Source organism: Furipterus horrens, unplaced genomic scaffold (assembly GCF_987537825.1).
Source record: "Furipterus horrens unplaced genomic scaffold, mFurHor1.1.pri manual_scaffold_15, whole genome shotgun sequence".
NCBI lineage: Eukaryota > Metazoa > Chordata > Mammalia > Chiroptera > Furipteridae > Furipterus > Furipterus horrens.
The window spans coordinates 6,067,400-6,094,935 of NW_028327185.1; the positions used below are offsets into that span (position 1 = coordinate 6,067,400).

The following is a 27,536-nucleotide window of genomic DNA, read 5'->3' on the forward strand; positions in this document are numbered from 1 at the left end:
ACAGACGGTCAATGTATCCATGCTAAGAAGTAAGGCTCTGTGGAAGTTCTGCAAGACATTAATAGGTTAGAGCCTTCCGCCTGGTTCCATGTGGGTGACGTTAATTTAACAAAGGTCTGCGGGGTGGGGAATGTCACTGGAGGTAACTCCTGAAACTGCTACCAACATCCAACCATCTCAGCCACTAGCCACAGGGAGGACAAGACAAGACAGTGTGCATAAACGTATCCATCATAGTCCTCCTGCAAGGACTGTGGAAAACTCTGTGGGGTCTCTTCAACAATGCACAGTATTGGTTATGACGGTCCCCAGCCTCAGAAGCTACTGGGTCCCACACTCTCAGAGACTTAAGTCCCGCCTCCTTTGCTGGCCTCGAAGGTGAGGTCCTCCCAGGCAGTCAGTTGGCCCATTGCCCAGCAGGCAAACAGGGTTTTACCTGTTCTTACCCGCAGCGCAGGTGGGAACACGGAGGGAAACCTGGAGGAGAACAAAATGACTGCGGCCCAGCTCGGGAGCCACGTGGCCAGCGGGGCTAGTAGCTGAGTACTTGGATGTGTAAGACTTCGAGTCTCTTCCTGGAGCACGTGTGTGGCCAGGCAAACTGCGCGCTCATCACGAAGCCTGTTTGTTTCCTGAGAAATGGCACATATCGCAGTAGGTGATCCTCAGTACATAGCATGGGCGTGACAGGTAAGGAAACTGAGGTTTATAGCGAGAAATAAACTGGGGTTGGGGAGCAGGGAGCAGATAAAGAAATGGGAACGGGGTGCTCAGTGCGGCTCCATCACCCCAGAAACCTCGACTCGCAACCTGGAGGGATGCTTCCCTCTCCTACCAAATGGACCACAGACTCGGCGACTCGGGGAATTGGGGCCGAGAAAACATGAATCTCGTGAGAGACGGGCACTTCCCCAACATGCACGTATTTCCCCCGACTTTCCAAAATTCGGCTGATGGATCAGAAGCCCAGATAATAACACTGGCTCATGTGGGGAACTTCATTCATTCATCCATCTCTCTACCCACGGAAGGTCATGGGGCTGAGGGCTGTGCGCTGAGACCAAAGCCAGCACCTACTCAAGGTCATCGGCTTGCTTCCCTGCACTGAGGGATCAAACTCACTGTCAAACTGAAACTGGACAACCTACCAAAATACCTGTTGCGAGAAAATGAATAACGATCATCCCACGACCATGTGTGATTGGTTGCCTATAGGGGGTTGTTACCCTAGTAGTTTTATTAACCAGGAAAGCGAAAGATTTATGTCATGGGGGATAAGGGCACGGATGCTCTAAAAGAGAGAAAATATGGCAACAGTGCGCTGTACATCACCGACCGGATAATTATTTATCTAAAAAGTTGGCATTCTCAGACTTCCAACACACAGCGTATAAAATTCATATATTCAAAGGGGACCTCATAATAACCTGCTGACTGCTGGTGATGGATATGTTTTTAATCCAAATGACCACAATCTTCAGTCTACCTGTCATGGAGGGCCAGGAAAGAATGGGATTTTCCCTCCATAACTCTTGCCGGTGAAAGAGAAAAAAGCTGGGATCATGATAAGTGGCTCATTCCGATGGACAAATGGACATGGAGCTGGGAGAATGCGTGTGAATAAAAGTCACCGCTCCTAAACTAATGCCATTGTCACTTGTTACCCTTAAAAAAAAAAGACGGAGCAAGGCATGATTTCTGCCTCCTTTAGGTCTGCAAAGCCCAAGTTCAAACTGCAACAACAGCTCAAAATTCTTCTGCACCGGGTCAGTTCATTTAGAAATCGCCTCTTGCTGGGGAAGTCAGGGGAAGGCTGGTGTAATATTTGACTATTAACTGGAAGTTATTCTACACACACAGCAAGAAGGGAGTTGATGCTATAGTGTTTTATTGACTAGGGAGCCTCATCTATGGATTTCCTCCTTTGAGGTCTAAAGGAGTTCCTATTTCTCATTTACAGTCTATCAGAAAAGGCATGTGACCTGTAGTTTTTAATTTGTAGAAACCCACTCAATCAGCCTGGGCTGAAATTTAATGGATGGATCCATCATCATTGGTCCAGAGAGAGGGAACTAGGCAGCAACAATGGCCAACCCATCTGTTTCTTACATTCCACGCCGCCCCCTTTTTTCCCCCTGCCTCACCTGCTCAGATGCCTCTCAGTCACAAGCCAGGAGGAGCCTTTCAAGGGCTTTGTTTTTAAAGAGAGAAATCAGAGTAAAAATATACTGATGGAAATATAGGAAGACCCTCTGGCTATTGCGGTTGTGAAAGATCTCCCTCCCTTTTCCCATCTACGGTAGGGCAATTGTATTAATATTCAGCAAATTTACAGGAACAAGAAGTTCCCCTGACAAATTAATCACTTTCCAGGCATTTTATCATATAAATAAAATATCACAGGAGAGTAAAGTCAGTTCAACCAGTTGATTTCACTCTTCTTCAGGAAGCTCACCTGAAGTAGGCTGAGGACCACCTCCCAGACACACACACACACTCTCTCTCTCTCTCAAAAAATACAAGCTGGGCTCTCATGCTACTATAAACAAGGCTTTTAGGACCTTCTAACTTCAGAAGCCAGACCACAGCATGACGGTATCAGTAGCAACGAGAGGTAAGCCTGTGCTGTGTAAGAAATGGGACAGACTGATGCAAGGGGACCTCATCAAATATCTTGAACCTCCCAGTCCTGGCTGGAATCTACACATTCTCCTTCAGAGCTTTACTTCTACACTTGCCTCTAGTAACATTAAGTTTTATAAACACACACACACAGACACACACACACACATATTTTATAGTCTTTGCCCTTCTCTCCCTGTCTGGGCGGGGAAGAAAAGCGCAAGGGGCAAGGTTTCTGTCTTGGCTTGGCTTTTCCCTTTGCTAATTTCAGAAAGTGAACCCGGCAATTATAAGGGGTAGGAGGCTGATAAGGAGCCACACAGGCAGGAGAAAGTAGGTTCAGTTCAAGCTTCCCTGACTAATCCTTATTATGACTCATTTCGACTTCAGCATTTGTCGCTTGAGGTAAGAAGGCAATTTGGCTTTGAGAAGTGAAGTCTCAGTTTTGTACCTTCCTTCTAGTGCTACGAACAACCCCATTATTAAAAGCAAAGTGCGGGGGTGGGGCAGGAAATATTTATCGGGTGCCCACTCTCACCATGCATTTTTAATTTTTGCATGCTATTTTATTAGGTCATAAATCTTAACATATTTTAAGTAACCACATACACTTCTCTGGCTTCCAACTCCATCAGCTATCTCCTAGGATCTTACATCCCAAAATACAGTGCATCTTTTTTAAAACCTGTACGCCATGACCGTCCAACGAGGGCCCTGAGAGGAACAGTAGGACGTGCTGCCAGCCATGGACAGGAAACAGTTGCAGCAAGGCCCTGGTGGGTTTCTCGTAACTGCTCTGCCCCTCTGTGTGCACAGATGCGGCTCCTTCTCTTTGCCCCCACCAGCGCACCTGTCACCTCTGTGGCCGCAGGTTCTCTCCCACCAACCACGGCTAAGCTTTAACTTATATCTTTTCAGAAAATAAAGAAACCTGGCACCATGTCTGGGCCAGCTGTGACCCCAAAACAGAAGGGGACCAGGCCACACTGACTGTCTTCAGTGCTTAAGTAAATACTGTCCTATTTATTAGGGTTGCTTTGGGGAAACCCCAAATGGTCGCCTCTCCTTATGGGCCCATAAAAATATCCGTGATTCCATCCCACTTCTTCCCCATGAACGGGGCAGTGAAGTTCTTTATAGGAGGCTATTAAGAGCAACATAAATGCTACCATTTGCTACTTATCCCATAGAATTAATAATATCATAACTGCTGTTACGGAGAAGTATTTAAAGCAGATAGCTTTCCATAAATATAGCTGATTTGGCTAAACTGTCAACAGCAAATTTCAAGAAAAACCACTAAAAGGAGAGTTATTTTTGAAATATAGAATGTGCTACCCAAAGGCTTTTATTAACATTTATTTTATTTTTTCTAAGTTCTAATTAAATCATTAGACGTAACAACTCATTGCAGAATTATAAAGTTAGCATTCTGAAAAAGCAGACTGCAACACTAATTAATGTCCTTCTGGGTAGTTCCTTGACAAATTATGAAATTCTTCTTTTAAAACTCCTGACAAATACTTGGGCACCTAACCTTCTTTAGAAGTTTATGTTCATGTCTTAATGAAAACACCAATCAAATAAAAATAGAATTAACATCCAGACTATGGATTTGGGGGTCTTACAAGAGAGGATGAAGGAGGAAATCTCTAAAATGGTGAAAGATGTTTATAGCAAGTACAATGTTCAGATATACATATTAATTTACTGAAGTTTTCATTGCCACTTTATGGATATAACCACATTCTAAAGTCAAAACAAATATGTTTTTTATCATGATTTTAGGAAAAATTGATTACATATTCCAGGCAAAGTTGATATAAGCACATGATCTAATGAAATCATATACATGTCTATTCAAAGATAATATAAAGCCAGCCCTGTCCAAATCAGACCCAAGACGTCCGGACACCCTGACGTCAGAACCCAAAAAGAGCTGCAACAATGCTCAGGAAGCCTCTTGCTTGTAAGTCTTAAATAAAAACGAAATTTTAAAAATAAGCACAGAGAGCCGTGGTGAGTGAAAGCAACTTAGGCCACATGTAAGAAGCTGACGTGTTCTTCTAGAGATATATTTAAATTTTGTTCTAAAACATTTCATGACTTTGTACATTTATAAAGTCTCAAAATATCTCCGTGGGCTCCCTGAAGTTGCCAATTAAACACGGAGTCAACTCCTGTTCTTGCAGTTAACCCCCGCCACTGCGCGCACACGTGACTCCTAATTAATTCATGTTGCTGTCAACTTCGTCCTTCTTTGCCTGTCAAGAGTAGTCATTTAATCAGCGGCAAAGAGTATCCACGTGACTCTAGGAGGCAGCGACCGCTATCCAGGAAAAGGTAATGTAAGGAGAGTAAGTAAAAGCCCTTGCTACGAATTCTGGACAAATGTAACGTTTTTGGATTGGGGGTGTTCAGTGTGGGGACAGAGGGACCTGAAAGGTCAGAGGAGAAAATGTGAATGAGGGATGTTCCTGAACTTTACTTACTGCCCTTAAATTTCAGGGAGTCACTCAGCTGAAAGCAAATATCTCGTTCTATTTGGTGCTGGAAAATGATTTCAAATGCAAATAAAAAAGGAATCATCTCAAATACTTTCCGAAAAAAAGGACTGGCTATAAATCAATTTTCTTAAAACAAAAGGTATTTTCTTAGAAGGAATAGGAAGTAGGTTACTGGTTAAATTTTGAATTTGCAAGAGGATTCATTCACATGCATATATTTGGTTCCAGATACACATTGCTTATTTAAGCGAAGGCAGAACAGGAGACCCATTAAATATACTTTGCAACCGAACGGAGTCGAGGGGGCTGGTATAAATGCACCCTAAAGAATCTAGTGTATTCCGGAATACACATATTCACAAACACAGAGGCTTGTCAGTTAAAACACACAGGCTAGCTGTCATATATAACATCCGTATGTCCAGAGTAATCTCTTAAGTAAAAGCAAGAGAAATGCATAAAGAATCATAAATTAATTTAAATAGAGCCCCTAAGCCCACCCCCAAAAACCATCCTCTAAATGACTCTCAGGGAAGAAAACAAACCTGCATGGTACCGATTCCTTCTATAGTTCTAAACTTTCATTTACAATTTAGAATCATTTTATAGAGACTAGCTGACAATCAGAGCCTTAGAAGCCTAGCTTGTTAGCTACAAAATGACACCAGTAAGTCTTCCAAAACCATTTTGTTTTCTTATTTCAGGAAACAGCCCATTTCAGGATAAATGACCTGACCCCAGTTTACCATTTCTTTAAGTTTGTTATTTTTACATTAATCAATTAGTTCCTAGGGCATTAGTCCCTGGCCATGTGGTTTATCTAGACCCAAAACACACAGTCATACACAGATTCCTCTGATTGAAGGTTTTCATTTCTTATGTAGTATATATTGATGTACATGCTAAATTCAGTAAGTTTTGTACACAGTGGCTATCTAAAGGATTTTCTGACTGGTGACACATTTTTTGACTGGAGACATACACAAATAAAAATAATTTTTAATGTGTGTTATCTAACAGGAAAAAAAAGTACATATATGTATAAATCCCAATTCCCTAAAAAGTCAGATGTGTTATTTCCACCAAAAGAAAAAACAATCATCTCTTTCAGGAACGACACACGGTTGTCTGACTTCTGCTAAATCAATGCCGAAATACATTAGCTTTCATCGGTTTCACTTATGCGGCAGGTCCCCAAGGTTCCCCACCTGAACCTGGCCATATTTTCAGCGCAGAGCAGGCTGCGCGCTATCTAAATCTAGATAAAGCGCATGGGTTTGTCAAGTGTACGTCTAAATCCACACGCAAAGCCAACGCTCTGGCGCAGGGGCGGGCAGCCCAGAGCTCCCGCCCACGGGCCGGGGCGCAGGAGGTGCGCTCGGCCCCTCTCCTTGCCCCTCTCCCGGGTTATCTATGCCGGCTACCTACATAATTCACACTGCCTGCTTTCCAGCACGAACGCCCCTCCAAGAGGCCCACAATGAGCCCTGCACTCACCAGATGGACTCATGAATGCAGCAGGTGGGGCAGATGGCAGGGCGCCCTGTCTGAGGCTGTGGGCTCCGGCAAGGGCTGCCTTTTCCTCCAGGTACCTCCTCCTCCTCCTCTCCTCCTCTGAGCGCGCTGCTGTTTGGGGGTGGGGTGCAAGCGGGGCTCTGGCAAAGCCCTTACATGCACAGCTAGAGGACTCCTACATTACCAGCCCCCCGACCTGCACCCGCCCCCCGTCACCCACGATACTCTAGGCTCTCGCTGTTGGTTTTTTTCCTAAAGACTAAGGCGAAGGTTTCCCAAAGCATGTTGGCATTACTATGCGTGCAGAAAGATGCACACATCTCTTTTAAAATTCCACCTCAGCTCAATAGAAACTGAAGACAAGTCAGGAAGACTATGGGGGGGGGTGTATTTTCACAAATATTTTGCAAACATCACAGATGAAGAGAAAACACAGGTGAGATGACTCAGCACCTGCCTGCAATGCTCTTACATAAAGGTAAGCCGCCCTCTGCGTCTACGTGGGGGAGGGGTGGGGAGGAAAGGAAAACTCTGTTTTTTTAGCTTTCTCCTGAGGCAGAAAATATGAGCAGTGCTCAGGCTGGGATAGTTCTTTGTCTCCTATTTCTCATTTCCAAAACGCCGGGCAGGCCTTTCCTTTCCGAAGTTTCTTATTCTATAGTATAACAGCAATAATAGACAGTGACGGTATGCACTGCACGGGTCCCTTGGAGCTGGAACTTTGCGACACCATGCTGCCACGTTTGCACGAGACAATCACTCTGTAAACAGGTAGCACGCATTTCACTCAAGCATTAACACCTGACAAAATGTCTCCCGAGACATTCCTGGCCTATCCCAATGGGCGACGGTACCATGATACCATGACTTTTAAAAACCTCCTATAAACTTAACTGGTGCCAATATAAAGCGTATTACCTCACTTCACTCATCTAATTACACACGTCGAAAAATGCAGAAGACACTCATTTCAATGACCTGACACAAAACAGTCTGTGTCTTCAAAATAAACTAAAACAGTAAGTAAATAAATAAATACATAGCTCGAATAAAACGCATCCGCTAAAGAGAGGCTATAGGGAGACAGGGGGCTGCTTCAATTCTGGCTTCTGGTCCTCAGGCAAATTGAAATGCCAGGCTTTTGGGAACGGTACCAGGCAGTTTTGCAGGAATGCTGGGCAAAGACAGTGGCTGGGAGACTGTTTCAAGATTAAGGGCAAGGTTTCCTTATATTGTAGAAACGACCTTCAAATAGGCATTTACTTTGATGAGAATGAGTTTACCAAGTCAGACCTCTCCCTCATAGACAAGCCACAGAAACCTTCTAGAATTCAAATAAATCCTCTCGGCTTTCTCTATGATCAGGGAAATGTCTTTTTTGTTTTACTTACATGATCTTTTAAAGCATTTTCTCCCCTTCCATTTCCTGTCTAAAAAACAGACCATACCCAAGTAATGTAGAGCATTTTTAGGCATAATGGCAACTTTGGGGATCAAATCTGTAAAGGTGTCACAAGAAAGCAGTGCTGGGCCACACTGGCCCAGATGTGACCCCGATCAGACTCGGGCAATATTCAGATCTCAATGGATAATTCCTAGCCAGGCTCATGTTGCCAACCTCACACCAGCTCTGAAAAGCCAGGCCAGGCAAGGAGGATGCAGACTTCCGTTTGCTCAGGGTTTATGTCAGACTTCTGCTACTTAAATTCCTGCCATCGTTTCCTGAAGATGGGCCCAAGTTCAAAACATCCCATTTAAAATTTTATTTTTTTAATGCACACAGATCATTTTATAATTTTATCATTTATTTCAGGAACTTAGTTCCCAGGACAGTGCCTTGAACAGAGGCCAATATTTTTGTATGAATGACCAAGAATATGCAGTTCAATGCACTAAATTGATTACTTTAATGCTTTTTAAAATTACAAAGGAATGCATGTAATCTTTTGGATGCAACACGAGAAGTTACTATAAGCAACCAATTTAACACTAAGAGAACTAGTTATAAAAAATACAATTCAAAAATCAATTTTAAGTTAATATCTTCTAAACTTGATTTTATTAACTATCATTACTTGATTTTATTAACTATCATTACTTGATTTTATTAACTATACTCAAAAGATGTGACAAGTCATTTACAGAGAAAGACACATATGACTTTTTTTTAAAAATGTGTTTATATTAGTGGGTCTGCTGCATGGGCAACAGCAGACCCTCCATATCACCCTGCCCAGGCTCTGTAGCTTCAGCTTCACTGGAGAGGACACTCCAGCGTCATCGCAAGATGTCGATTCAACACGGGAGGAGACAGATACCGTGTCACTCCCGAGTCGGACTGCACAGCCATTCTCGGCGGTGCAGATAGACTCTTAAGAAGCTACACCATCGTCTCTCGAGACGGACGGCTGCCGATACGATACGATTAATTTATTTGCCGACAACCTAGTTAATGTACATAACCAAAGGTACTTAATAATACTAAACATAAGGGTAGGGTCATTTCTTAGACAGAAACATGTTATAAGACAAATGGTGTCTTTAAATTAATATTTAAAGATAATAACTGTGGAATTAAAATATAATTTTAAGAATTTAAATAGTTCATAATGACTTGGATATTCTTGGTGTATTTAATGTGTGTTAAGACTGCCACATTTAAACTGACAATACTCTAAAATAGAAGGAATAGCAAAGTCTACAAAAAAGAACGCCATTTTAACAGTTAAAAAACAATAATTATAAGCAAAGTATGAAGGGATGGATAGGTAATTTCACTTTAAGGCCTGGATAAAAAGGTAATGAAGGGAATGTTTGTTATAAGATGCTGCTAAAAGTGAATGATAAAGTTTTGATTTTTGACACTTCAAAATTATTCTTTTAGTAAAGTATTCATAATATTCTCAAACTGATCTTATGTAAATGTCTATATTTGCACCTACTTTTGGAGTCTCAGAATCCAATGTGATGGCATTACATACAAATGACAAAAAATAACCTGTATTTGCTTTGCATGTGTTCTAAGAAGAGTTAACTCATATGTGTATCTGTATAGATGCGTATGAGTGGGTTTGTGTATAGAAAATACAGTTTCTTTAACTAATTGGATTGTTATTTCCTTATATCAGACACCTTTCTGGATGAGGGCATACCTTAAGGTTTCAAAAGACACATTAGGCTAAACCTAATAAAGAAGATACAGTTATCCAAATTTTCATCTGCTATGTGGTATAAACTAGAATTAGTATAACTTCAAGAGGAACTATTTTTAAATGCTACTTTTTTCTTCCCTAAACAAGACACTGGTAAAGTGATTCAAAGGCCATAAATTTGTGAAATCCATGAAGTCTCCTACAACAACTATGATTGGCAGGGGCTAGCTTTCTTGTTTCCCATATAGGTAGCACTGTTAGAAAAAAACATTGGGGGGGAGGTGCTGTTACCTCTAACTTATTTGTGGTATACTTACCTAGGTGAAATATAAGTCACACAATTAAACCCCAAAAATAATCTTAAGAGTAAACCAACCTGCACTATTTTTTTTAGAGGTGGGACATACAGCCCACTGTATGACTATCAGCTTATAATTTGTAAGTATCTTTGCAACATGAACCTGTAATCCTGGTTCAAGATTAATCCAGACCACTTTGGATCTGTTCTGTTTTCCCCTAGGAAAGTCTGAGAATTTCCTACGTAAGTTTTGAGTTTATAGTTTAGAGAGAGAGAGAGAGAGAGAGAGAGAGAGTCTACAGAAGCCAGACCCTGCCTCCCAGGCCCCCACACAGAGCTCTCAGCAGAACCCAGTGGACACCGTTTAGTAAACAAGGACTGCACAGGACCAGCGCGGCGTCTGTCCCCCTGCCCTGCCCTCCTTTTCAAAGCCACGCAGTGGCCCTGTTTTCAGTACACACTGTCGTTCAGGGCTAATCCTGTTTTAGGTTGTTCACACCTGCTGTGGACGCTCAGCCTGCTGATGGGCTGGGGCGCACGCTGCTCAGAGAGATGCCCATGAAAGGGGACACTGGACAAAAGCTTCTGCTGCGCTGACCTGGAAACAAAGCCGGCCCAGGGGGCAGCGAGCAGGAGAGGCAGACCCGCCAGGTCTTGCCTCTCGTTTGCAAAGAAGGCTCCGATGTCCCAAGTCTGCCCCCCAAGAATGAATGCCACCAGCTGCTCTTTTGGGAAAGAAACACTGAACCCCAATGGCTTATTTATAGTCTTAAGGCTTTTATGATTTTTGGTAAAGCGAATGCCAGTGCAGTCAAAAAAGCAAAAGTCTTTCAAATCAGGCATACACGCCAGCCACTCTGTGTGTCTTTAGCAAAAATCAAACAAAAAAACCTGTACCTGAAACAAACCTAATTATTAATATAAAAAACTTTGTAGCTCACCTCTTTATTCTGAGAATTTTTACACCCCCAATAAACAGAGATACAAAATCTATATTCTGCCATCAGAGGCCACTGTGTGAGGAGCACACGGACTTGCAGGCTAAGAGCACCCCATCTCTGCCCCCCACCCCGCACTGCCTGGGCCCAACAGCAAACATCAAAAGAAGTGACTTATTTTTTGATCTTAGGACCGCGATACATCAAATGCAGCGCCCAGACAGGGGGCATGGGCAACTGAAGGCAAACTCAGGACCGACCGGGCAGCCAGCAGGAGGCTTCCCCTCAATGAAGTCCCGGAGGGGTATCCACCCTCCTTTTCTCGGAAACAAGACGTAAGCTGGCGCGCGCTCACCCAGAGGGAGAAAAACGTACCCAGTCCCGACGTGACCCTAAGTCAAGAGGCACTTGGGGCTGACATTTCTTGGCAGTGGCCCCTGAACCTCCCCAGCCTACCCAAGGTCAGACCCACACCTTTCCTGTCTGGGAGCCAGACTCTGCCCACAGGTGGGCGCAGGGAACCCCTCTCGGCCAGCCCAGCGCTCAGCCCCAACATGAGGCGCCCCGCTGAAGGAAGGGTCAAGCGGGAGCTCTGGGGTCATTTTATGGCGCCTCCTGAAGCACCTTCGGTACCTGCCATCGCCGGCGACGCATCACGGCCGCCCCTGCGCAGCAGCGGGGCGTCCGCACCTGCCTCGCCCACAGCAGCGCGCGGACTTAACGGAGCCGGCGCTGACCCTTCTGTAGGGGACGCAGGGGACACACGGGCCGGCGCGTTAAGGTTCTGCGAACAAACGAAACCCAGAGTGAAGTACAGGAGGTGTCCCATCTTTTCCCCAGTTTGCTTCCCAACTATTTACCCTCGGCCACGTGCGCCTCGGGGAGGGTCAGCACGTGGGTGGCCTCCCTGGTGAGGCCAAGTCTGGCCTCAGCAGGGGAAAATCTACCTGGATGCTCGGGAGCGGCTGTGCTCCAGCAGGTGAGAAGCCGGCGGACGGATACCCCCTTTTCCGGTGTGCGTAATACTGTACACGTGGGGACTCTCTAATGGTGTGGAAGAAAGAAAAAAAGTTAAAAGTGATACTACAGTATATGTGGCATGCTTGTAGACAGAACTCATGTGCCTCCCAAAACCTCACCCAGCCCATCATAAAATTAAAAAAAAAAAGTTGTCGCTTTCAATTTGTTTATAGAATATGAACAGGAGAGGGATAAATGTGATTATGTTGAATCACATAAAATTGCTAATTTTTGGCCATTTTTTGACCTACAAAAATAGCATTTTCGTGTGGTTAAATCCTATCACTCACGTTCATACAAAAAAAAAAGCAAACAAACAAAAACAACCCCGGTTTTGTCAAGCAACGAATGCCATACCTCACTTGAACTGCCTACCAGTTTTCCCTCAGAAGTCCATCTCTAGTCTTGTTTTGTTCTTTTTCATTATTATCAGAATGAGAGGATTTATCCAGTATATGTCAAGACTTAAAACACGTTGAGATTCGGGGTCCCCAGGCCTCCAGTCATCAAAATTTCATTGGCAACCAAGTTTCGCTCGTGAGAACTTTCACGCATTCAATGGCGTGTTAACCTTTTGAGAAGCAACTTGGAGCTCTTGTATCAATGGAAGAGCAACCACTCCCCTCCAACTGCCAAGGCCATGACCAGGATGTGACCTGGTGGCAAAACCGGACCCTGAAGCTCCTCCTTGGAAGGGTTTGAAACACAGATGCTTTTTGCCCCAGTGACTTAAGTTTGCTCAGGACACAGAGCACTAGCGGCTTTCTGATCAAATGCTGTAGCGTTTCGCATGTAGTATTGGAGGCAAGAAGAATACCCTCAGATAAGGAGGGGAAAAGCTGCCTTGCCCGGGGTCAAGGTGTTCTTCTTCTACCTGCTGCCGTCTCCCAGGGCCCACCCCACGTGTGCCCACTCCTGAAGAAAGTTAAGACTTAGGAGTCCTAACTTAATTTTTATTTCCGTGTGCATCTTAAACCGTTACGTGTCCAGCGATTTTTCTTTTTATTTTTTTTATGTTTACAATTGAAGTCTTTGTAAGAGAATAAAACCTGGGAGCCACAGCTCAAAACGTGAAGGGTGCCTGCAGTAAGTACTTAAATTATTTTACACCTAAATGGAGCCCAGTTGTTTTTAGTTAAAATTTAATAAACCTTAAACCGATGACCTTTCTTCCATGGAAAGGCCCAGAGTTGCAAAAAGCGAACTTTCCAATGAAATATATTTTAAGGAACAGTTCTGAACAAGGGCTATTTAAGGCTGAACGCTTTGTCAATTTATCAGCTTGTGAACATTCTCTTCCTGAACTCCCCGTGCTGCTGAATGGATAGAACCGTGGTGCCTTGCTTAATCGAATATTATTGATTCGAGTGTGTCACACTGATCTCATTGAGAGTAATCAATAGTAATCCAAAATCAATCAATCTGCTCTTGCACTATCATTTATCAAATCTGAATACGCCAAATTATTTGTAGGCGTCAAATTACAAAGAGGAGAAAATGGTAGAGAAAGTTCATGGCTTAGAAAGAAGAGCAAAGCCAACATCTCTCTCTCTCTCTTTTTTAAATAAGGGGAAGCTTTAACAATGGACTAGCTTGGACAAATACATTCATCTTCTCATCAAAGTCTCCTAAATAGATAACGAATCTCATTCCATTCCTGGGGGGGGGGGGGAGATACGATTTCTTGAATCAGTTTGCTGCTTCAGCACGGAGGATATAAACTTAGAGACGCCCCCAACTTCCTCAACAACAGCACCCCAGCATTCATCCAGCCTGTCACCCACCTGCTGGGAAACAAGGAGACCCCACTGCCATAGGACAGAACTGCGTCTTCTAACACCAGAAATGATGCTTAGCAGAATTGGCCTGGGAAAAGGAATACTTAAATTTCTCCAGAGAATGAACAGCGGAGACGCACCTGCTTATCAAAGAAAGGTCCTTTTATCAACATATCCACCTGAAATTTAGTCAAGGTAACAAATCCTCTGATTCATTACAGCTCACTCCAAAAGCGCTCCTCCTATTTAACGTGAACGAAGAAAGGCACAGAGTGTCTAAAACATTTACTTTCGCTAATGTAAAAGTGTTGGCATTTTACTTCATTCCTGATAAGCCGGTGCCAAGAGAAGTGATTATTCTTTTATTCCGAGCCTATCAGCATTTCAAAAAGCTCTCTCAATCTTATCAGGCGTATGAACAGCAGTTGCTGAAAACAGCATGTACTGCTCCTCTTTCTTTCTGCCCAGCTATCTGATCAACCCTCGGCTAACTAACTGTATTTACACACAATCAAACGTAAGCTGCGTCTTCCGTGCGCGACAGCCAGCTTCCAGTTGGCCCTGGGTTTTTCTGCTGTGACATTCACTTAACCAAAATGTCAGCAGCAACTACCCCAAACTGACAGCCATCAAGAAAACACCATAAAAGCACTCAACTAGAATGCATAACAAACAGAAACAAAAGGGAAACAAATATGAAAAGCTGGAGGCAATCTCCCTGGAGCTTGGAGTGGAGGAGGAAGATCGGGCACTTACCTTTTCTCAAAGTAAATGATCCTTTGGCAAGACAGGGAAATAGAAGAGAAATTTTAAGAAAGAACGCTGCTGGGACTGAGGAGTTTCAGCGAAGTTTTTTGGAATTGTGCAGGCGTCTCAACACGGAAACAAAGTAGGTCCATCACGTAAGCACGCGCAGACAGTACCTCTGAACTTATCCCGTAAACTGCAGGCAAGACAGAGTAAGGCTCACGGCAGACTTTCCAATCATTAAAACCCTCACAGATGCGCTAGACATTAAAGTTCTGTCCACTATAAGGCAATTAAAAAAAAATAAAAAATAAATGTAATTGGAGTGTTGGATTTCCTTATTTTCCTCCTTCTTCAGACGTAACCAACTGAACAGTTCCACATAAAAGCAGGGAAGAGGGGTCTTCATCCAGACTAACGTATGCAGATGATCTACTCTCTATTTCTATCTTTTAAAAAATGCTTAAACCAGTTCATGGTTCATACCAATTGAGAGACAGACCTAATTACTCACGAGTTGTCCTTCGGAGCACGAAAGGCAACAGTGACAATTCTAGACCAGAAGAGGCATGTGAAATTTCCTTAAACGACTGGAAAATAAATGCCTAGGAACGACCCTGTGTTGGGCTTCTGTGCTCAAGCTGTCCCGTCGCTCCTCGCCTTTCTCTGCTGAGTAGCTAGGAGAGAGCAGGCAAAGGCAGCCACAGCTCCCACCTGGGCCCAACTCCGGTCCCTGTCTAGACTCCACACACAGACGGAGCCTTTCCTGAGGTGTGTAGAGCCATAAGATGAATTAGCCAAGTGTGCAGTTCAGTGCCACTCAGCTGATGGTTGCTTTCCCATCTGTGACGCTGCGATCCCAGGGCTGATGAGGCAGGTCTCATTTACGTCTGCGGCTAAAAGGGACGCTGCTGTCATTCTGTGGGACCCAGCCCCAAAGGCACACAGTCACCTTCTCGTGGGAGAAAGATGCGGTTCTTATCAACTATGCAGGGTGGGGGAAAGGTAGGTTTACAGTTACACGAAACATCTTATTACTGAATTATTATTTATTCATTCATTATTGTGTTATTTATTTGTATTATTTATCTTATTATTTTTCACACCCTTACTTATGATTTATCTTTTAGGTAATGATAGTTGATAATTTAACTTTCTTTTGTCCACCCCTGTGTGAATAGATCTTTTCCTTTCTTCGGTCATGAACAGTTGGTTACAAATAAAATATTCCTCCTCCTTATATATGATCTGTTTTAATAAATTCATGGATGGCAAGAAAACATTGTCAGAGTATAATTCACTTATGGAGAATGAATACAAGTTAACATGGTCCTCCCCTTACATGTTTGGGGATGTTAAAGTCCTACGATAATTTGGAATTATGGAGGGCAAAGGGCAAACAATTGAATTTTTCTCAGACCACAGTCTATATGATTTTTCACATTACCTGCCATTTCTGCTCACTCTGAATGTAATTTTAGACCTTCTTTTCAAGGCAGAATAATTTTTATAAATAAAGTGAAAGAACATAGTAACTGAAAAGTATACATTTTAAAACATGTTAATTCACAGTGTATAAGTATTAAAAGGAAGAAAATATATTTATTTAATAAGTCCTTTGTTTAAATTCTCAAAAGCCATTACAAAGGAGTAAAATCTCCCCAGAACAGATGAAAAAGAAATCATCATGTTCAAAAAGATCATGGAGGAGAAAAAGAGGACTTAGTGGGCTTTGGGGGGCTGCTGCCTATTTTCTGTGCATAAGTTCATGCTTCACTTTTTTAAACCTCCATTTTGCACTGTGAATAAGCCACACAAAAGGAAAGCAGAAGATTTTTTTTTTTTTAATTTCTCAGGAAATGTATTTCAAGCATGGCAGAAAAGAGAGGCCCTCTGTTAAAAGTGGGCTGACAACGCGCCTGGTTCTACCTTCTTCAATCTGCATTTACTTCCCACGCGAGAAGTCTGCCACCCCCAGCTTTGTCACACAAGTGCCAATATTACTTCTCATCCCCCAGAAATATTTGAACAAGCTTAAGATATACTCTTAAAACAACAAACAAACAAACAAACAAAAAACCTCTTTATGATCTATACTGTCTCTATTCCCACAGAGAAGCAGGCGAGCAGGCTGGTTCCCATTACCCTCCCACTGGCCATCAAGTCTCCGGTACAGTGTGAGGGTGTATTGGTCGCGTCCCCCTTACTTAGGAGCATCGTGACCAACTGTTTGTGAAGAAGGTGCAGGAGGAAGCGAAGTGAAATTGACACGTCTGTGATATGCCTGATAGCCTTCAGGAGGCCCCATGTGAATTTGTTTTCTTTGGCGACGGAAGTGCTGCCAAAGCATATCACACATGACGTGTACTTCCAATCAAAAGAATGGGAAGTATAGACGTTATTGCATTTCACTCAAAGCAATACCAGAAGGCCCAGAGACTGCCTTTTATAATTAAAATATAAATTCCCTCCGAAGGGTTCTTTTTACAATGTATTCTAACCTTAGGTAGGCTCTCCATGAATTTAACACTTTAAATAAGTATTTAATAGATTTTAAATGCTAAAAGCAAGGGTTTTCATTTATTATATTGTGTGAAAGAATTCCTAATTATATTTCTAATGGCTAGTGCTGCATATTATATATTTATATTCAAATGCACCTATAGATCTGCGCCAGAATATTAAAATGGATTTGAATTGGCCAGGGAGAGGCCAATTTATTTAAAACTGTACCTTTTCTGTTATTGCTTTGCCTTAGTGAGTTATCTTCCAAATATACACACGTTGCCATAAATTAAAAAGGCATAATATTGGAAGAATTGAAACATAAAAAGCAAGTTTTCGCCAAACATTTTAAAATATCTTTTTTAATTAAAAAGGGGAATGAATGGATCTACACACACACAAAATCTAAATCTTCTCAATTTGATGATTTTGTGTAATTGATTAGGAAATATAATCAGAAAATACTGAGAAATATTGTCCAAATCAGAGGAAAAGCAACATCATATCTGGTACTTCTGTAAAGAAAAGTAGAGAGGAAAAATGTGTTGGCTAAAACTCTGAATGAAAATTAATTTTATTAGCTAGGGTTTCCTAGACCTTAGACAGTGTGAGTCTAAAATTAACTTTGAACAAGAAAAAGATACCAGGTAAACCCTTCAAAAGGCAAAAACTGTCACTCTCAATCTTAGATAATAAAGGAGCTAACTCTGATCTGATGGATTGGCAAAATGAAACAGCAGGATTTTTTTTTTTTTAACTTAAGAGACATTAAATTTGTTAAATGTTATGCAGAAAAATAAAAGTTAGGAAATGAATCTGGGAATTTAAATAAGAATATAAATTAGAACAAAAGTTAGAACAGAAAGAGCATTTGTAAGTGTTTTGTCTCAGCACTCAGGCAAAATTACAGACTTCCAAAATTACTTCCTGGAAAAAAATCCAAAAATTCTGAAATCTATGCTGTGTTTTATACAAACATAATATTTATTAATTTTCTATGTTTCCTTTTAGTAGAAAAAATAAGCTAGTGACATAAACAATGCAAAAAAAAAATGAAACTCCTATTTTGCATTTATTTGAAAGCTGTCATGTTTACATCAAAATATATATTTCAGAGCCAACTGTATAAGAAAATAATGTAGCAGATTTAAAACTGTTTCTAGGGCCCAAAGCATTAAAGTGTGCATTTAATATTGGTAGCTTATTTTCTATTTTACAAATTATTTATGATTACTAGTAACTGAATTTAGGAATGATCCAAATTAAAAATATATAAAATCAAAAACAAGTTTACTTACTAGGTAACTTGGTCTTTTATACAGTAGTTAAACCAATTGAGTTTAAAATCAGACCTGATAAATACCTAAAATATTCATACTAGGTTGAAATCATGCCTGGCAAATTTAACTGGCAACTAACTGATTAGGAAAATAATTGTTACACAAATGCACGTGAACTCTCTTAACAGCATCTCTGTAGTCTCTGCATACACCTCTTCCCATCTATATGCATATTTCACAGGCATATTATACGCACACGTGTGTGCATTCTATCTGCTGAACTGGATTTTAAAATACCTCTTGAGTATTTCTTTATTTACAATGGCACAGACCACGTATATCCACATACACATGGCAATGAAAATAACAATCAATGGCAAACTGTAGAAAATGCAGTAAGAAGAACGTCAAGCGGCCGAGATGGTTGGTGTCATCCCTGCGCAATCAAATACACACATAAGTATGATTGGAGAAAGGGACCCTAAATATTTCACTGTCAGAGCATGTGGGGCACTGCAATTCATTTCTATCTCCTGTGCTTTAGGACAATGACAATTTAATACAAGGCCAGTGGATGTAAAAGAGATAAAAACTGAACAAACTGGGCCAGTGTAATCAAAGATTTTCTCCAGAGAGCTGGCGAGGACCGGAGCTCGTATGCACTTTTAACAGATCAACAATGTATCGTTTCTCTCTTCCATGACTGCTACGAAGCAAAAATCGGAGCGCAGCCCATCTGCCACATGACTTGAAAGTTCTATTGAGGAACCTCAAATGCTCTTTTATTTCTAAATGCTTGATAGCTGATTCTAAAAAGTTTATTTCTTATTCATTAATTGGTTCCATAAAAACCCCTGCTATTTATTGCCACTGGTGTGACACTGTATCAACCAAAAGCCCAGATTTTAATTTATTTCATGTATTAACATAAGCAAAACCTCCAGAGCTGAACGGCATGTCAGGAGTAGTTCAAAGAAATACTGTGTTTCAGTGACAAGGTTCCAACAAATGTTGAGGAATGTTTCACGCGTGATACGGACCTGAGATTGGGCATTATGCTTGCCTTCCAGAAGAAACGGTCCCTTCTTTGTCTGTAGTTCCGGCTGGAATGAGTTCCCGTGAAAGCGTTGTTAAATAGACTCTCAGAGAAGTTACCTGCCCTTTGTGATGAATAGCCCCGTGAACCGAAAATTAATTGCAAAAGTACGGCCCGCCTAATGAGGTGGTCCTTATCTTTTTTCAGCACAGGAAGCACAGGTATTTTTCTGCTGGCTCAATATCGGACCAAAAAAAAAAAAAAAGGCCTAAAGTATCATTAACTAAATAAAAATCTAATTAAAAGACCTCAGAGGCACAAATGATCTTACATTCTAAGACCTGGAAAATTTGGAGTTAAAACTGATTTCCTGCATTATTTTCTTTTTAAGCCTTAATTTCTTGTCTTTTTTACTTTGAGAAACACACACAATATATATATTTTCTCTGGCTTCTATTAGCATTTTTAAAAGCTGAATTACAATACCCTTCTTTAGAAGATGCCCAATATATATTCCAGGTCAGATTAAATCAAAGAAATTTATCAAAGGCCATCAATGTGGAATTTAAAGAAAAAAAAAAAAGAAGAAGAAGAAAAGAACAATGACACCTTTCTGGGGAGAAAACACTAGAAAAATGATCATCCATGCAAGAGAATTAATGGCTATCCACAAGGGCTTTGCTAATAACATGGGTTAATTACCGCTGCAACACGCTAGGCTCAGTAAATAAAACAGCAGTGCTATAAACACAGTAAGATGGGAAACCGTCACTGCCAGGACCCACTCCCTCCATCACCCTTGCCTCTGCCCAGGCCACGGGAAGCCCTTTCCAGTCCTTTCTGTAGAAGGGGGATTTCTAAACTTAGCAGCAAATGTGCAGGGTGATACAGAAACACGGTGACACAAAGGGCCGGTGGAACGTGGGTCCTGTCCGTGACTCACCACTCCCATTCAGCCCCTTTTGCATGAACTCAGACACACTTTTTTTTTTTTTTTTTGCTTACTCCAAGGAGAAATCATATATTACATAATACACACTGTCTGGCTCTCTCGACTATATATAGTTTGGGAAATGTATACAAATAGCAGTGGTTATTTAATTTTTAGGAAACATAGAATGAATCTGTTTCCCTTGAGTGATGTCAGAGGCAAGATTACTAGGCGACAGCTCAGGAACACTCACCCCAAAGTGTAGCTGGTTGTCACTTCCAGCAATTTACAAAGAAACCATCTGAAAACCCCACCTACACCACCTACCTTTCAGGCTGCAGGTGTTTCCAACAGATTTGTAGAGAAGAAACAGAAAGAAAAGTAATATGGGCTCCAAGTCTGGAGTTGAACTATTCTTTCATAGAAAAAATAAACTTAAAAGTGCCTTTTCACAGTTCTCAAATAATATCACATCTAAAGTGGCTCAGCAAGCTCCTATCTTTTTTTTTTTTTTTTTTTAAGCCTGACTTAGCCTGGCTGTTATTGTTCTGTATACATCTTTCCTTCCTGCCTGTATTTACCCCATGTATTCTGACATTATAGGATTACTTTTGGATAGTTGTATTTCAATTTGCTTTAGCTTTTAATAAGGAGAGATGAGGCAGAGAAAAAAAAAAAAAAAAAGACTCTAACACAGAAAGAGTGGGCCATATAAAATAAAACTTACAGAGCTCCAAAGAGGAGCCCTAAAGCCCAACTTTGTTTAATTTTCAACGCCTGGATTTCAATTGATCCAGCTGAAATGTACTGGGCTGTTCCCTCCTTGCCTTGCCTGTACGGGAGGGTTTCAATTGCCTTTCCTTTTTTCAACAGCTGTGGCAACTGTTAAAACAGTCAGTAAAATTAAGTCCTCTCTATAATCCTGTAGTCAATGTTACATTTTAATCAGAGGTTGAAAGGGATTCATGCGATGAGCACACTCATTTAGAATGATTAGGCTGACATGTATGTCAAAATGAGCAGAGATATTATTTTCATCTATTTATGCTATCAGTTATTACTGCTATTAAATGTGAAGCGAGCTTTCAAGTATTATACCCTTTAATGGGCTGGCATATTTCCTAAAATAAAAAAAATATATACAGTTACAGGTTAACGTTTTAGGCTCACCTAATGCTGGTCAATAAATTGTACGAACCTTTTCCAACAGTCTCCAAAGCACAGATTGTCCAAGACTGCCCTCTGATACTGCATTACTGGTTTCATTTCCATGTACACACACACGTGATGGGGTTTCACCCACTACAATCACTATGAATATTAATAGCATGTATGAATTCTGTGGTTTATTAATTGAGACAGAGAGGCAGATGCGTTGCTTAGCATTAGATCTTTCTGTCTGTCCAGTGAACCACGTAACCATCAGAACGGCATCCAGACACGAAATCTGTAGTTTTTTAAAGATGACTTTTAATTGAGCCGAAAAGAAAGCTAGTTTGAATCTTGCGCCAAAGCCAAAAGGACAGGTACTCTGATTTCATTCAAATGCATCTGCTTGAAGAGGCTTATCTAAACTAATTACTCAAATTAGCTATAAGTTAAATTCAAGGAAGCTACTTTAAAAAGGAGCCTCTGGGGGATTTTTAAAGTTTGTTTTGTTTATTTATTTAAGAGAGAAAGTTCAGAATCAGGGGGAGCTCAGAGAAGGCATCCTTCCTGACAGGAAGATCTTTTAAACTCTCCAATTCTCCGGACCCAGGTCCACTAACCTTCAAATTACACCTGCTCGTGGGGGATGGGGAGGCTGGGAGGGGCAGTCCTACCTTTGTTTATTTTTCATTTTTACTTTCGCACAGTTTAATGTTGTTCCTGCCTTTGAGTGTCTCACACTGATGAAAGCGCAGCCTTCCAGTCTTGCTGTGTCTCCTAGTCCCTCGCTCGGCTAATCTCCACCGTGTGAGTGTGTCCGTGAGTGTGCAGGAGTGTGTGAGCATGTATACGTACACACACACACACACACACACACACATACACACACACATACATGCACGCACACCGGGGCGGCCGCCTGCAAGTCACTTTCATTTCTTACTTAATTCCAAGCGATGCAATATGCAGTCACTAAGGACAGCTAGTGGACAGCCACCTATAATACACTGCCTCATCTTCTGGAGTTTTACATTTTCTTCACCATCTATAGAGGGATATGCTGGCCCAAAGCATGCTTTTCAGAATCATCACAGTTGGTACTACGGCAAATGTAAAAGCAAAGCAACAGAGAGGAGCCAGACACAGCTCCCGTGGCGTACTCATATTTTTATCCTAACAGCAGATTGAAATTAACTTTATGACCTACTCGTTCACGCAGGAATGCCTAATTTACTTCTCCACCCGTGCTCACTTCTTCCCCATTTCAGGAACCCAGATATGTGGATCCATGTGCGTAAAGATACCCCTAAAGATGATTTAAACTGCATGTCAGAACAAAAGTACTTTTCTGTATTTTCTGGACTTGAGGCATTAAAACAAATCCACACTCTCAACACTGTCTATTCAAGGGGAAATTGAAAAAGTCACTACTGTTTCTTCTTTAGTTTTTCCTCCCCTTAAATATTTATAATGTGTGAAAATCTCATATTACTTAATGGACTGATTTGTCAGTTAAGTGCTGACTTAACGCTAACCATGCAAATAACATTATTCTAGCCCTGAATTGCAAGGGGCTAGTTTCTAAATTGTTCTCTGAAGGAGCATTAGTAAATGTGCAATTTTGCCTCTAACTCTGCCGGGGAAGAAATGACAAGGAGCTGAAAATATCTGTCAAACTGCAAATACCTACGAAGCACTCCATAGTATAAATCATGTTGAATATTGTATTTTAAAACATCTTTCCTTGGGAAATAGGTCCCAGTAAGAGATGCATTTAACAGTTCACTAAGCATTTGTGCCAAGTGCCTATTCTTAGCACCTGAATAAGAAGTGACGGTCACACAGCTGTTTTACTGACGGTCACTGAGCTTCGCCTCAAAGGTAACATTGTAGTCAGAGAACCATTTTCGACTTACTGAATTAGGAGATCACCGTCCACACAAAAGCACAAGACAGACACGAACACGCACTCGCGCACAGGGAGCACCAGGGGCCTTACCTGAACCAAGGCGCAAAGATACACTCTGTCCACCTCCCAGCCCAGCCCGCCCCCACCCCCACCACACACGCGCACCCCCCACGCCGAGTTTCAAAAGGAAAGAAAAAGGTACCTACTCTTCCTCGTAGTGCAGGGGGAAGGATTCAGGGAGGCAAAGTTCTACCGAATCCATGGGCGGCCGGCGACCATTATGTGCGCACCCCAGCCATAAATCAAAGTTTCCTTGACAGAGCGCGGCGCAATTAACACAAACGTTCTCCCAGTGACAAGCCTCTAAGGCGCGGCCAGTTGGGACCAGAGCTCTCGCACTCTCCTAATCAAGGACTTAAAGCCCCGATTGGAGCTTATTAATATGAAGTAGGGCTTTACATATGCAGCCCCGCCGGCCCAGCCCGGCAGCCGATTGGGGGGCCGCTGCCCAATCAGGACGGAGGCGACGGGAGGCTGCCCGAGCGCGCAGCCAGGCAGGTAGCGAGGGTGCAGACGAGCCTCGGGGGCGCACAGGGAGCGGGAGAGAATCGGAGCCAGGGCCGGGGCGCCCCGCGCTCCCAGGACACCCTGTGCTTTTCCTTCCTTCTTTTCCTTCTTCCTGTCCTTGCTTTTTTTTTTTTCCCCTCCCCTCCCCCTGGGAAGCTGCAAAACAAACCTAACTAACTTAACTCTCTCAGCACTGGAGGCGCTGCTTCCAGCCTCGGATCTGCGCGGCCTGGAAGAGAAGAGCTCTCGCGCTCGCGCGCTCGGTTCCTCGGGGCGAGGAATCCGCGGCAGGTGGAGAATGAAGTTTGTCCGGCTGCCGTCTGTGCTTCCCCCTCCGGGCTCGCCGGCGGATGACCTGAGCGGGCGCCCGCTTTCCGGGGCACCCGTAACCGCCTCCCGCCTGCGGCCCTGTGCGAGAGCGTCAGCGACATTCTTGTCGATTGTTCGGGCATGTGCGCGGAGACCGCATCTTCCGGGCGGAATCCAGTTTCGCACAACTGCAGGAGAGGGGCTGGGGCCTCCAGGCCGCTGGAGGGAATGCCTGTGCATGTCATCTGTGCGAGCATTTCTTTACCTGCCGCGGCCTCTCTAGCTACGCGAACAGGGGGCCTCGCTTTTCAGAACTGCGGGGCAAAGTGGCCTCTGCAGTGTCAGGGGTGGCAGGCCGAGCGCAGCAGGGGAAACAGGAGATCAAAGCCATCTCCGTGCATTGGGACAAAATGAAGACCGCCTTTTGGGTGCAGACAGCCGGCGCTCAGTGTTCTTAATCGTATGCTTACTTCAGACTGGGAGACATACACAAATCTCCATGATTTTACCCAAAACATCGGCTTTCCGGTAAAGAGCAGTTTACATATGTGTTCCTCTACATAACAGTCCCTGAATGCTTTTACAAATCAGCTCAGAAACATTTTGTAACTCGTCACACGGTCTGGTCAGCATAAGGACTCCTTCCATAGATAATAATTTGCAAAACTAAGATTTCTCAAACAAAAGTGTGTTTTTAAAAGAGGATGATGGGGAGGTGTTTTTTCCTCCAATAGCGTATAGCATGTTTTCCTATAGCAAAGAGTTTTCTTAAGTCCCATTTTAAAATATAGAATTTTTTTATACTAGCAAATGTGCTTGGAATAGACATCAGCTATTTATAGCAAAGAGATAACTGCTACCTTATGGAGAGTGGCAGACTCACGATTTTGATAAAATCCATCTCTACTGCTTACCAACCTTTTGTGGCTGTCATAAGCCCTCCATGATATAAATAGTATAATCTCTGAGATCAAAATAAATTAATTCAGGTACTCAGTGTGTATTAAATTCACCAAATCAGAACTTGACTCTTTTTCTCCACCCTCTCAAATTTCCCAGGTCTATAAAAAACAAAACACTAAAATAGAACAGCCGCATTAAAATTCAGAATATAAAAATGACAGACATGACTTGGTTCCCCCCAGAGAAAAAAACAATTTTTCTACCATATATTTAGCCATATCTAAGATATGGACCCGATTCCTTTTATTTGTGGTCTAAATGCATGCAAGTTTCTAAATGGGAACTCACATAGCAAAAACTGTGCGCAAGAATACTGTATAAAAGCAGGTAGTAAAAGCTTAATTACCAGTAGCATTATGCTGTCTATATTGTTAAATGTGAACTCTGCAATTAAGATGTAAATTTGGTTGTGAGCAGTGAATTAAAAGAGCTTTGAGATGTGGAAGAAAATCCAAGCATTCTGGAGACACTCAGGAAAAAAAAAAAAAAGATTTGTCTATTCAGTCTAAAATGAGACATGTAATCATTTTATAATTAAAAAATAAATAAAAAGGCACTTGAAAAAGAAACATGATTTTTCTAAAAGACAATGTAAGAAATATGGAAGCTAACAGAGCATTAGAAATACTGTTTTAAAAATATCATGGATTCAAAGATTACTTTCTTGGTTTCTGAATAAACCAAGATTCTTGGGGTAAAAAGCAGATCCGATTGTACATATTTTAAATTGATACGCAAAAAAAGTTTCTTCTTCTGTCCAGAGACCTTTAAAAAATTTTTTTAATGTACTCAACACATTCAGCTTTGTCACCTGTGCAGAATCCTGGACTGTTGTCACTGGCACTGCATTAGCCGTGGCAGAACCTGTCTATTACTGCTCCGAAATGGCTTTTTAAAGAAAAGCTCTGTAGTCAATTATTTACAGATGTACCAGAAGCCACCACGCTGCATAGGAGTTATCTTTTATTCCCTGGAATTTTCTTATTCTCTTTGGTCACTTACTGGATCCATTCTGAACCACTCGATTGGGTTAATATATATTTTTTAACATACTGAGGCTCATGTTCACGGGCACCTCTTTTTTCTGTGCTCACAGAGATCCACGTCCAAACATACCCGCGGGAGTCCCCACGGATCTTTCGCTACGCGTATTTCATCCACGCAAAGGTGCCATGCCCACGAAGCCAGCAGCTTCCTGAATGACCGGAGGTACAATAGGTTTGTAGGGCTGTGTGGTTCCCCTCGGGACCCATGTGTCCCCTCTACAAGTCAAGGACCTAGGATTACACCTACTGTCTTGAATCTAGTTTAACCAATTTAAATTTAAAATGATATCTATGGCACTACACTTGCCAGACAGCCTCCAGAATATTTTATACACACACAGCTTAGTCATTGCAAGCATCTTCCCCCGTCACGGAGTTTTCTAACCTTGAAGGAGGAAAGAGTGGATACTCACAGGAAATAAACACACCACGAGCAATACTGGGCATAGACCTTTAAGAATTGCAACTCAAATGATTTGGAGAAAACAAACAAATAGATCCAACAGCTTAGAATAAATACATCTTGCTAATCAGTCTACATACTTCACAATCTTACCACAAGGAGTCTACTCAAAGCAAGATAAATGGGACCAAACCAAAGGACCTTTAAGGACTGTTTCACAGAGAATATTTATAATTAAGTTAATATCAGTATATTATGCACCACATCCTGGGTCCCAGCAGAGTCTCAATCTCTTCTTTAAACAATTAAGTCACAAATATCCAAAAGTCATCATTCTTGGGCCCCAACTAACACACAGACACCAAACTGAAAATACACTTCATTTCCGTTTGAAAAAAATAGAATGGCCACACACCAAACTGCAGTGGGGAAAAAACAAGGTCAAGTCCTGTTGTCTATACCTGAGCTCTTACTGCAGTTTCATCAGAATAATTTCCAAAACATTCTCACTACACGTTCTTCTGCTGCTCAAAGGAGATGAGAAATGCTTGGTCTTGCTAATCACTGCATGCTAATAGCTATTTTGGGTTCCCACGTTCCTTTTCTGAAAATCAGCAGGACTAACCTGTATTAAAACGTTTACAGTTACCTCCCTCTGTTTGAAGCAAAGTTTGATTCTGTATTGCACATCTGCCATCGTTAAGCATTTAAAACTAAACAAAGGCGCTGCAAATCTAGATTTTCAAATTGCGGGTCTTTCCTCGAGATCATAACACCTTCGCAAAGCTGTTCAGCTTTTTGAATCATCCTCCCTGCTGTCCCGGACGCGTAACGTGTAATATAATATACCATACTACAAGT

The 27,536-nt window shown here is 42.1% G+C and overlaps 1 protein-coding gene across 2 annotated transcripts in view; it reads right to left on the minus strand.

Moving 5' to 3' along the window:
* The window catches only part of ESRRG (estrogen related receptor gamma), a 237,960-nt gene that overhangs the window by 155,359 nt on the left and 55,065 nt on the right, over positions 1 to 27,536 (minus strand). Inside the window, exon 1 of one of the 2 annotated variants that reach the window (XM_090263304.1) lies at positions 23,594 to 23,778. The exons of the other annotated variant lie outside the window; for it this stretch is intronic. Coding sequence (XP_090119430.1) covers positions 23,594 to 23,649 — 56 coding nt within the window. The 5' untranslated portion in view covers positions 23,650 to 23,778. Of the gene's footprint in view, positions 1 to 23,593; positions 23,779 to 27,536 lie in introns of those variants that run through there. 2 annotated transcript variants of the gene reach the window in all.